The sequence below is a fragment of the Ceratotherium simum genome, chromosome 11, assembly GCF_057802395.1.
Source record: "Ceratotherium simum simum isolate JZ-2026a chromosome 11, ASM5780239v1, whole genome shotgun sequence".
NCBI lineage: Eukaryota > Metazoa > Chordata > Mammalia > Perissodactyla > Rhinocerotidae > Ceratotherium > Ceratotherium simum.
In genome coordinates, this window is record NC_141910.1 from 36,059,462 (window position 1) to 36,072,706 (window position 13,245).

At 40.4% G+C, this 13,245-nt stretch overlaps 1 protein-coding gene across 1 annotated transcript in view; it reads left to right on the forward strand.

Moving 5' to 3' along the window:
* Positions 1–13,245, forward strand: part of STPG4 (sperm-tail PG-rich repeat containing 4) — a 40,808-nt gene that overhangs the window by 1,836 nt on the left and 25,727 nt on the right. Inside the window, exons 2-3 of the mRNA XM_087436418.1 lie at positions 247–306; positions 1,718–1,975. Coding sequence (XP_087292544.1) covers positions 247–306; positions 1,718–1,975 — 318 coding nt within the window. The remainder of the gene's footprint in view (positions 1–246; positions 307–1,717; positions 1,976–13,245) is intronic.

Below are 13,245 nucleotides of genomic sequence, written 5' to 3' on the forward strand. Positions count from 1 at the left end.
TTGGGGATATTTATTACTCTAATTTTCCCAAAGAGAATTTAGATATTTAAAAAGCACTTAAGATAATAAAATAGCAATTTAAGGAAATATTACAGGCAAAATTTATCATTATGTAGCTTTTATCTTAATTCAGGCTGACCAATTTGGTGCAGGTATTAATTGCTTCAAGTAAATGTTTTATAAATTATATTTAACTTCCAGGGATCACCTCTCAAATGAATAAGAATATTTTATGTTTGTTAATAGAAACTAACTCGGAAGACGTCATCTTTTGAAAGAGAAGGATGGTGGAGAATAACATTAACAGTATGTGAATTTTTATTCTTTCCTACTTAAATTGTTCTTATTCCCATTAATATTTTAAGCAGTTGGACCTTTTAAGTCACTAACACTTTTTGTAAGAAAAACTTGTTTTTCTTTTTACAAAAAAGTCGTTTTTCTTTCTACAAAGAAAAAGTTTTTGTAAGAAAATAGTCGTTCAAATCTACATGGGAGTTATTTCATACTTATAGTTTTAGTATCAGCATATGAGTGATATGTTAGTTACTAGAATGATCACTAGAATGATATTCTAGTTACTTTACAAAATATCTGGATAAGATCAACCTGGTTTATGATCCTGGTGAGATTACACAAGGAAGAAAAAGCACACATTCTGGAAAGGTGTTTGGGTTTCAGTTTTTATCTTACTTAGATGGCACAGAACCTATGGTAACTTTTGTTAACATGGTTAATGTATGGAAGCAAGATGGTAATATATGAAAGAAAAATGACCAGAAGTTTCCCCTCTCAAGAGACAGTTTCTGTGGGCCGGCCCTGTGGCTTGGTGGTTAAGTGCACGCGCTGCAATGCTGGTGGCCTGGGTTTGGATCCCGGGTGCACATCGAGGCACCACTTCTCCGTCCATCCTGAGGCCGAGTCCCACATACAGCAACTAGAAGGATGTGCAGCTATGACATACAACTATCTACTGGGGCTTTGGGGGGAAAAAATAAAATAAATAAAATCTTTAAAAAAAAAAAAAAAAAAAAAAAGAGACAGTTTCTGTATTGCAGAAATATTTTTCTGTCAACACCCTTCAATAACAGAGGGGCCCCATGGGCCAAAGCCTTCTTGGAATTAAACTAATTTTAGTGGTGGAACTGAGCTGAGTGCTCAATGGAAAGATGGCCACAAAAGCAGCAGTGACTAAACTTGCGGGTCTGGCCATTCAGCCACATTGGGGCTGTGATTTGAAAGTACCAAACCTCTTATTGGTCTAGTTAGATTGTATGCTCTGCCAGTTCATCCTCAGTCTCATGTTATTATCCGTTAGCTGCCCACTTGAGGGCTAGAAAGGAACATGTAGTATCTACTAAGCAGAAGAGGATAATTTCTATTTAGTCAAGAAACTTAATCCTGAGTGGTCTAGAGGCCTGAGATTATAATCAAATTGAATCTCAGGTTTAAGTACCTCTGAAGCTACTTTTTAAAAAGTTGAAACTTCAGCTATTGTCATAACCCATTTGCTATAATTTAACAATTGTCTCAGAAAGGGAATAATCACAATTCTCTTGAAATATTGTTCTGTCAAGAGTGTTTACTATGTTTGATAGAATTTTATTAAACTTTAAAACAAAGAGTAATGCTACTTAGGAGTGCCCTTTCCAAGAATGATACTTTAGGAGATGTTACAGGTTTACACACTGATCTGAAAAATGATGTCAATTTTCCACAGAATACTCCTATCCCTGGCACTTACCACTTGAAAACTTTTATTGAAGAATCCCTGTTAAATCCAGTGATAACAACCTACAATTTTAAAAACGAAGGAAGGCGAAAACCACCTCTTGTGCAAAGAAACAATCCGGTACTAAATGACCTTCCCCAGTACATGCCTCCTGACTTCCTGGACTTGTTAAAGAAGCAAGTGGCCACTTACTCCTTTAAAGACACACCGCGGCCAAGCCCCAGCACGCTGGTTTACAAAGATAAGGTAAAGTGTTCCTAGCAGCTGGGTTTTTGTGGAAAAGCTACCAAGAGCCCCTGAGGAAAATGTTTTATATACTTAGAATGTATCTTCTCCAGGAGAAATTGAAAACCTTTAGGATGCCTTATTTTCTACAGAAACCAAACAAGGGCTGCCTAATTTGCAAATATGTCCAGCAAAATTTTTCCCTGTGAGGCCTCCTTAACCCAAGGAGAGTACATGGGGGAAAATTCTTCCCTCTCCGGGGACTCTTGGCAGGATTCCCCCGACTTGGGGAGCCTCTGGGATCTTATCTGTGATCGGGCCATACTTCTGGTTTCTTCAAGCAGTTTATACACTGTATTCTCTTCTTTTAAAGAGAAAACTCTGCCTTTTGGTGAGGAATACCCTTATTAGAGCATGAATACAACTATATATCACAGAGAAGCTTTTTCAAAATTTTCTTGTGGAAATGAGCACTATGGTACCGGGAGCCTCAGGCTCTACTCTCAGCTCCACCAGTTCATTCATCACATTGATGATATGGAGCACTGCTCTGCTGCCAGCCCTGTGCTAGGTTCTGTGGAGGGACTGTGTTCCGGACTCGGAAATATTTAAGTAGTAATACAAGAGCAAATCTATCAAGTGCTGTGATAAATAGTGCAGCAGGAAATGCCAGGGGAGAGTTCAGTGTAGGCTGGACTGAAAGGCTGGAAGGATCCCTGGATTAAGTAGGACTCAAGCTGGCCCTTGAATAATACATGACATTATGTGGCTTTTAATAGTTTCCTGTGAGCTTCCACGTAGATTCTTTCAGTTGTTCTTCCCAAGCATTCTGAAATAGGCAGAACAGACGGTATCCCCATTTTACATTCAAGAAAACTGAGGTGGATAGAGACTAAGTAACTTGTTCAGAGCACATAGCTAATAAGCTAATAAGTAGGTGAGGCAGTGCTTTTTTTTTTTTTTAATTGATGTTTTAATAGTTTCTAAAATTGTGAAATTTTGGGTTATACATTTTTGTTTGTCCATCACCATATATATGTCTCCCCTCACCCCTTGTGCCCACCCGCCACCCCCATTGCCCCTGGTAAGCACAATACAGTTTTCTCTGTCCATGTGTTGGTTTATATTCCACATATGAGTGAGATCATACAGTGTTTGTCTTTCTCTTTCTGGCTTATTTCACTTAACATAATACCCTCCAGGCCCATCCATGTTGTTGCAAATGGGACGATTTTGTCTTTTTTTATGGCTCAGTAGTATTCCATTATATATATATATATACCATGTCTTCTTGATCCAATCATCAGTCGAGGGACACTTAGGTTGCTTCCACTTCGTGGCTATAGTGAATAATGCTGCAATGAACATAGGGGTGCATAAGCCTCTTTGGATTGTTGATTTCAGATTCATTGGATAGATTCCCAGTAGTGGGATAGCTGGATCATAGGGTATTTCTATTTTTAATTCTTTGAGGAATCTCCATACCGTTTTCCATAGAAGCTGCACCAGTTTGCATTCCCACCAGCTGTGTATGAGGGTTGTGAGGCAGTGCTTTTAACTGAGGGCTCTGAGCCCAAATTCGGTGCTCTTTCCAGTCTGCCGTGTGCCTCCAGCCTTAAATGAGGAGCAGGGTTTGGATGGGTGGAATCTAAGGGAGGCATTTCAAGGGAGGGGCATAGCATTGTCGAAGGCCTGATCAAGACAGATTTGTGACTTGGATTTTCTTACCTGGGACTTTGGGCCTTAATATCTCCCATTTATAATGAAGCTAGTAATAGTATCAATCTTCACAACCTTATCAGAATATTGTTGTGACAACTTGAAGAGAAATGCATTATGGCTGGAGGTTGAATGAAATACAAGGGGTTGTGGTTATTAGGATGGACAAGAAATTTTCAGCAGGATGGGCACATGTCGTATCCAACATGTAAGCCCTTCCTACTGCTTTGCAAATTATAGCTTTGAAACAGGGCAGAATGATAAATGTTCATGGGGTAAATCTTGTCCTTGTCACTTCGGTGGATGAATGACAGACACTAAAGTACACTTAGACTTTTACAGTTGGGTATCAGGTAACCATGCTATATGTGTCATCATCCTGGCCACCTCCACTGCAAAATCATTCTTCCTCATTCTCCACCACCATTTACTTCCCTTCTGCTTCCTTTCTTCTCACTCTTAGGGGTTTCTGAGGGTAGGCCAAGGCCCACTGTTGAAAGGAGAAAACAGAGAAGGTCATTAGGCAAAATTTAAAGCTTTAAAAGACCAAAAGAATTTGACTTACCTGGAAGAATGGATGAAACCTTCTGAAAACATATGTTTTCTGTTTCTTTCTTTTCTTTCTCCTCTCTCTCCCCACCTCCCACAAAGGATTGAGCACCAGAAACTGGAAAAATTAAGTGCTTTCCTAATTTTCTTTTTCAAAGGTATATGATAGTATGTTCACAAGAGGAGAGATATTCAGATGTAACATTGTTGATTCACCAGTAACATTCATAATTCTGGTTTCTGAAAAGCAGAACTCAGTAAAATCATAACTGGAATTTGAGGTAGATATTGTATACATTATTGTTATTTATTAAGATAGAGCAACATTCTCAAGCTTCATAATTTTTAATAGAATATTTACTTTATACCTCATTAGTGCTGCTTTTTATTTGTAAGAAAGTTTTTACTATTTTTAACACCTCTATTCTGAAGCAAGTAACTCAACTGGAGAATCTGTATGAAAGAATCTCATCAGATATATATATATATATATATATATATATATATATATATGTAGATTTGAATGTGTGTGTGTGTGTGTGTGTACATATGCTCATCTATATCTGGATCTTTCCAAAGATTATTTGGGATGGGCCCTACAATTTTTACAATAATTTTTGTTTTACCAGAGAAACAGTACATTTTTTTGTTTTTGTTTTGGTGAGGAAGATTGGCCCTTAACTAACATCTGTTGCCAGTCTTCCTCTTTTTGCTGAGGAAGATTGGCTCTGAGCTAACATTTGTGCCCATCTTCCTCCATTTTGTATGTGGGATGCTGCTACAGCTTGGCTTAATGAGCCATGTGTCGGTCCACACCTGGGATTTGAACCTGTGAACCCTGGGCCACCAAAGCAGAGTGCGCAAACTTTACCACTACGCCATCGGGCGGGCCCCGAGAAACAATACGTTTTTATCATAGAATGTACGTACAAAAGTGGGACCATCTCTCTCCATATATATAGTTTTATAACCTGGTTTTTCCCCAGTGTTGCAGTCATCCACTAACCCCTGGCTTACTCCCCCTTATTTCTGGATGATTTTAGCTCCCTTCGCTCCGTCACTCTTTTCACTACTCCCGTCATGATTTCAGTACACGTGTAGATGATCTTCCAGCAATCTGGCTTTTCAGTTTTTTGAACTCTCCTCTACCTCAGCCACTTACTCCTTAGATTTTTTCAAGACCAATCATTTCAGCTGTCCATAATCTCAATTGCATGCTTCCCACTCTGATCACTCTCTCCTAATCTTCTGTCTCACTCACTCTAGTATCCCAATCCCAATAATTTTTCCATTCACCCCAGTCTATAATTTGTTGATCCCACCTTTCACTGCCTCTCAACTCTGATGTTTTCCTTCCTTGCAAAGCTTAAATTCCATAGTTAATCATTAGAGTTACTCCCTGCACACGCCCTCAATTCCCTTGCCCCTGATGGCTCACGTTACTTGTTTGGCAAAGCCACAAGCCTGGTTAAATCTAACTCGCTGGGAACTTTGTATCTGCACCCATGTAGCTGAATGAGTGGTCTCATTTTAAATTCTTCACCTCACATGGGCTCTGAACGGACTTCCCTGGCCTGTTTACTCTTCCACTCTCCTGGGTGGCTTTATCTCATATCTCCCCTCTTTCCAAACCCCTGACACTTCCTCCTCAGTCCTCATTCTTGTTTTCTTCTCTCAGCCTGTTTGCTTCTCCCAGACCTCTTCACGTGGCAGGGCCCCAGACACTCAGACCTCTTCCCCATCTGCACTCACTTGCTTGGCAATCTCATTCAGTCTCAAGGCTTGGAACACCATCTATTTGTTTGTGATTTCCAAATTTATATCTCCTGCCCAGACTTCTCTCTGGATCTCCAACTGCCTTTTGACTTCTCCACTGTGTGTCTAATTCAGGGTTTCTCAACCTTGGCACTATTGACATTTTGGACAGGATCCTTCTTTGTAGTGGGGGCCTGTTCTGTGCTTTGTAGGATGTTTAGCAGCATTCCTGGATAATTAGATGCCATTAGCTAATTAGGTGCCATTAGCAATCCCCCCTTCCAGTTGTAACTGTCTCCAGACATTGCCAAATGTCCCCTGGGGGGCGAAAGAAAAAACAAAAAAACAAACCAAAAAAAACACCTGCTCTTTATTGAGGACCACTGGCTTTGTGGTGGTGGGTGTGGTCTCAGAGTGGTTGTTCTCAGGGTCAACAGGTTTATTGTGAACTGGCTTCATTTGTGACCTCATCTCTTACTACTTCCTCTCACTGTCTTCCTGCCCCTCTGGCCTCCTGGCTGCTTCTTGAATTTGCCACTCCCACTCCCACCTCAGAGTCTTTGCCCTGGATCTTTCTTCCAGAATGTTCTTGTTCCAGATTAGCATGGCTCACTCTCCTTCTTCAAGTTTTTGTTCAAGTGTCACCTTCTCAATGAGCCCCATTTACGTTGACCGTCTGACGCTCCTGACCTTCCCTACCTGCTCCTATTTTTCTTTCCTGAGCACCGATAGCTATCAATATCCTATAGAATTTACTTGCACTTCGCATTTGTTATTTGTTGTCTGTCTCCTCCCATGAGAGGGAAGCTTCATGAGGACAAGAATACTTATCTGTTTTGTTCATTGTTACATCTTTGCCTCTAGAACAGTGTCTGATGGTTAATATTTGTTGAATATGTGAATGAATTAATGATTGCTCCAATATCTGAAATCTGACTGAGCCTTACCCAATTTGTTTCCTTGTATGTGTGATTATCTTTCACGCATAGATAATGTATGTGTTGCTCATTGCTCCTGAAATTTATTTTCCTGAATTCCCTAAGACCTAAGATGAAAGTGTTTTCTTTCAAAGAAGGTTTGCTTTTGGTTCTGCTAATATTTAGGGGACCAACCAGCCTGGTGCCACTTGAAATGCACTGCTTAAGTATTCTTGGATCACTCCAGTGGTGGACATTTGGACTGGAATCCATGAAAGGTACCAGCCCATGGTGACCCTCTCTCAGGTATAGGTTTCTTCCCCCTCTCCCGATTCTGCTTAGTACCAGGGCAACTCTTTCTGCAATCCCCTTAGCATTGGGATGGGGTGGGAGGGTTTACTTTCAGGAAGTGCCATTTTAGGGTCTCCAATTCCAGGGGATAGGACTCCCTTTAGATCACCATCATTGATGGGCCCAGGCTTTGACCTCTGGATCCTTCTAGGGCTCTGAAGTTCCCTCAAATCCAGCTCTTCTGTTGCTGAGTTTATTCTGGACCAGCGAACAGCCTCTGGGCAAAACTGGGCTACATACCTCTCTGGCTTTTTGCTATTTCTTGGTTTAGGGGAGTCTTATAATTTCTCATTATCATGTCAGCAATTTAATATATTTTTTAAAACCCTTGTTTGCTTTTCATATTTTATCCCTCATTTCTAGTAGTTGTCTTCTGCAGTGGGAAGGTTCAGCATCCAAATAGCCTAGCCTGCCATTAGCAGAAACCACAACTTTTTTTCCTTAGAAATGTATTGTGAATCTTTTCCACACCATCATGTATTCTCTACATCATTTTAAATAGCTGCATAGTATTCTACTGTATGGACACATCCTAATTTATTCAACCATTTCCTGCTGTTAGTCATAGAATGGAGTTGTTGGGGAAAGGGTATGTAGATGTCTGAGTCTTTTGAGATGCATTGCCAAAATGCCCTATAGAAAAATGATGCTGTAATGCAACTCCATCTTGCAGAATATAAGTCCAGTACCATCTTAATATTTATTTATTTTGTGTGTGTGTGTGTGTGTGTGTGTGTGAGGAATATCAGCCCTGAGCTAACATCCATACCAATCCTCCTCTTTTTGCTGAGGAAGACTGGCCCTGAGCTAACATCCGTGCCCATCTTCCTCCACTTTATATGGGACGCCGCCACAGCATGGCCTGACAAGCAGTATGTCAGTGCACGCCCGGGATCCGGCCTGGGCCACCAGCAGCGGAGCACGCCCACTTAACTGCTACGCCACGGGGCCAGCCCCAGTCCAGTACACTGTTATGTTTAAATACACTGTTTATGTTTCCAACTGGAAATATGGATCAAGTGACTTAAATGGGAAAGTTTAAAGTAGAAGCTTGAAATCAACATGCCAGGGGAACTTCAGAACAACCTGAAGTCAGCTAAGTCTGTGCCAGAGTCTCCCTACAATGAACGGGACGGGGTGAAGGTGGTGACTCTGCCCCAGTCTGTAGCCAGTGAGGCTGTAGTGACCAAGGTCAGCCAATCCCAAAGAGAGAAGAGAGCTGCCGTTGTGAAGGTGCCAGGGAGTTTCAAGAGAACGCTGACCACTAACTGTGTGCCTTCAACACTCTTGCATCAAAGGGTGAAAATGGGTCATGTTCTCTGATAATCCAATTGAAATAGATATTCTGGTTTTATTTTTTAAATATTTGTTGTATTTTTATTTATTTATTTATTTTTTTGAGGAAGATGGGCCCTGAGCTAACATCCGTTGCCAATCTTCCTCTTTTTCTTTTTTCTCCCCAAAGCCCCAGTGCATAGTTGTATATCCTATTTGTAGGTCCTTCTAGTTTCTCTATGTGGGACGATGCCTCAGCATGGCTTGATGAGCGGTGAGTAGGTCTGCGCCCAGGATCCGAACCTGTGAACCCCGGGCCGCCAAAGCGGAAGGCAAGAACTTAACTGCTACGCCACTGGGCCGGCCGGATATTCTGGTTTTAAAATGAGCAAAGGATATGAATTAGCAATTCACAAAGAGATATGCCCGTTACTAAAAACCATAAAGTGATGCTTGACTTCAGCTAATAATTAAATAATGACAAAGGAACAAAAGCAGCTAGATACAAAGTTTCACCTGTCAGATGACCAACAATTTAAGTTTGATAATACCCATTACTAGCAAAGGGGATACAGAAACAGATATTCTCATACACTGTTCCTATGAATACAAATTGTTGCAAGTATTTTGGGGGGTAATTTGGCAACTCCTAGCAATATTTTAAATGCACGTAGTGGGTAGCTCTACTGTCAGGAATTTACTCTACAAATGGTCTTACAAAAGTACAGTGAGATATTTATATATAATACTGCAGCATTGTTTGTAATGTTATTTAACTAGAGGACTAGTTATATAATAGTACATCCATACGACGACATGCTGTGCAACCATTAAATATAATGAGGTAAATCTCTATGTGTTGATTGGGAACAATCTTCACGTTCTAGATTGGGAGCATTTCAATGAAAATCACAATTAAACAACATTTGAAATTGCCTCAAACTTCTATCCGGGTTAGTTTTAGCATTGCCTTGGAAGCTCGTATAAAAGGAAACAAATCTGGTGATTTTGCCTCCCCCACCCCCCAGCATCTGTTTTAGGTCAAGAGGAGGTAGCCAGGCTGCAAAGGCACCCCTATTAACTTAAAGAATGAATCAGAGGATCCATTTTAATGTGTTCAAAAGACACCCTTGAACAGCTGATTGGGAGACTGAGGTTGAGAAAATCTGGCCGATTCATTGATCCTTGTTAGCTGTGTTTATAGCTGTGGTGATGGATATCTCTGAGGACATGTTAATTTGCAAAGTGCTCCATGGTAAAAGAATGGCTGGAGGAATTTTCAGCAGGATAGTTTTCCACTGAGAAGGTATCAACAGAGAGAAACCTTGTGCCCAAAAAGGGGCTGGCAAGTAATTCTGCAGGGAACTCAAGACTTAAATGTTGGGATAATAAAGAGCAAAACGTAGACAAGATGGAACAATTCATTGTGCATTTAAATGAAAAAAGTGGCCCTCAAAGTTGGCTCATTTAGCAGATATTTTTTGAGGCTGAACTCTCAAAGAGTGACTTCAAGTAGGACAAATATAGAAGCTGTGGGTCACCAATCTTCCTTCCTAGACTTAATGCTGTCTAAGAGTTTTTCCACGAGTACTTCATTACAAAAATCGTATGTGATGGCTGAGTATAGATGAATTAACAGCTGCTTTAAGGTTTTTTTTCACTTTTCAGTTGTCTGTCTTCTTCTTCTGTGTATGTGTGTATATGTGCATGAGAGAGAGAGCAAGGAGCATAAGGCATATATGCATAATTTAAAGTAAATATAAAGCAAACACCCATGTAACCATCATCAAAATCAAGAAACAGAATGTTGTAGCTCCCCAAAAAGCCCCCTGCTTACAATACATTTCTGTGCTTCCATGGTATGATAAAAGATACCTGTGTTTCCTTGGTGTTTATTATGTCAAGTGAGCAATTAACAAGGCACAGGTGCATCAGGGCAATGTGTGTATTTCATCATAAAGTTTGTATTTACTGTTATTATCACTGTATCCACAAAAAGCTGTCTCTGCAATCAAAATTGTCAAGACAGCTGCAGCGTGAAGTAGAATAGCTGAACTCCCATGTGGCAGATAATGCCAGGATACGGATGCCTCATTTTCAGCAAACGCAGTATTGTATTTTTAAATCTGATTTTAAAATAATAGGGAATGGGGGGCGATTGTGCACTTTGGGAAGGAGTCTCACTAGGATTTTGTAATATAACTCCTCCCTGCCAGCTCCTTCAACATACGAAGTTCTGGAGGTCCGGTCAGTCTTCCCCTGGCTTCTCATTCTCCTTCCTTCTCTCCCTCCCTTCCTTCAGATATCCCACCCTCTATGCTGACCAGTTCCTGATACTGCCTTACTTCACCTACCTCTGGGCTAGTGTCCCCAGACCCAGGGACGATGGAGCCACCCAGGTAGTTTGCAACAAGTTTGACAATGGGCAGAGAGACAGTCTCTTTTGTAACGTTCCTTCTTCTTAGAATACCCTCCCTTGCTCCCCTCAAGGAGGTCCCACCTTCCTTACAACCACACTCAAATTTCACTGTCTTGACTGTCTTTAGATCACCCAGTGGGATTTATTTAATTATTTCCCCCCAGCTTTACTGAAGTATAATTGACAAATAAAATTGTATATATTTAAGGTGTGCAACATGATGATTTGATATATGTATACATTGTGAAATGATTACCACAATCAAGTTAATTAACACATCCATCACCTCACATAGTTACCATTTTTTGGTGTACATGGTGAGAACACGTAGGATCTACTCTCAGCAATTTTCAAGTATACAATACAGTGTTATTAACTATAGTCACCATGCTGTACTTTAGATCCCCAGAATTTTTTCATCTTCTAACTGAGACTTTGTACCCTTTGACCAACATCTCCCCATTTCCCCAAACCCCCAGCCCCTGGCAACCACCATTCTATTCTGTGTTTCTATGAGGACGACCTTTTTAGATTCCACATATAAGTGACACAAAACAGTATTTGTCTTTCCCTGTCTGGCTTATTTCACTTAGAATAATGCCCTCCAGGTTCATCCATGTTGCAAATGGCAGGATTTCCTTCTTTTTTATGTCTGAATAAGATTCTACTACATTATATATATGTTATATATATATCCACATATATATCTATTATATATATAGAATATCTATTATATATATCTATTATATATATACAATATCTATTATATATATATATTAGACGCTTAGGTTGTTTCCATGTCTTGGCTATTGCGAATAATGCTGCAATGAACATGAAAGTGCAGGTGTCGGGCCGGCCCCGTGGCTTAGCGGTTAAGTGCGCGTGCTCCGCTACTGGCGGCCCGGGTTCGGATCCCGGGCGCGCACCGACGCACCGCTTCTCCAGCCATGCTGAGGCTGCGTCCCACATACAGCAATTAGAAGGATGTGCAACTATGACATACAACTATCTACTGGGGCTTTGGGGGAAAATAAATAAATAAATAAAATTAAGAAAGTGCAGGTGTCTCTTCCAGGTACTGCTTTTGTTTCCTTTGGATATATACCCAGAAGTGGAATTGCTGGATCATGTGGTAGTTCTAGTTTTAATTTTTGAGGAGGCTTCATACTGTTTTCCATAGTGGCTGCAGCAATTTACATTCCCACCAACCGTGTCCAAGTGTTCCCTTTTCTCCACATCCTCTCCAACGCTTATCTCTTGTCTTTTTGATAATAGCCATTCTAACAGGTGTGAGGTGCTATCTCACTGTGGTTTGGATTTGCATTTCCCTGATGATTGGTGATGGTGAGCACCTTTTCATGTCCCTGTTGGCCATTTGTGTGTCTTCTTTGGAAAAATGTCTATTCAGGTCTTTTGCCCATTTTTAAATTGGATTATTTGTTTTCTTGCTATTGAGTTGTATGAGTTCCTTATATATTTTGGATATAAACACCTTATCAGATATATGGTTTGCAAATACTTTCTCCATTTCCTTAGGTTGCCTTTTCGTTTTGTTGATGGTTTCCGTTGCTGTACAGAAGATTTTTAGTTTGATGTAGTCCCACTTGTTTATCTTTGCTTTTATTGCCTGTGCTTTTGGTGTCATATCCAAAAAAATGATTGCCAAGACCAAGGTTAAGGAGTTTTTTCCCTATGTTTTCTTCTAGGAGTTTTATCATTTCAGGTCTTACATTTAAGTATTCAATCCATTTTGAGTTAATTTTTGTGAGTGGTGTAAGATAGGGATCTAGTTTCATTCTTTTGCATGTGGATATCCGGTTTCCCCAATACCATTTATTAAAGAGACTGTACTTTCCCTGTTGTGTAGTCTTGGTGCCCTTGTCAAAGATTAGTTGACTGTATATGCGTGGGTTTATTTCTAGGTTCTCTATTCTGTTCCATTGGTCTATGTGTCTGTTTTTATGCTAGTACCATACTGTTTTGATTACTATAACTTGGTAATATAGTTTGAAATCAGGAAGTGTGATGCCTCCAGCTTTGTTCTTTTTTCTCAAGATTGCCTTGACTATTGGGGGTCTTTTGTGGTTCCATATCAATTTTAGAATTGTTGTTTCTGGGGCTGGCCCAGTGGTGTAGTGGTTAAGTTCGCATGTTTTGCTTCGGATCCTGGGCGTGGACCTACTCACTGCTCCTCAAACCTTGCTAGGGTGGCGTCCCACATGGAAGAACTAGAAGGACCTACAACTGGGGTGCACAACTAGGTACTGGGGCTTTGGGAAGAAAAAAAGAAAAAGGAAGATTGGCAA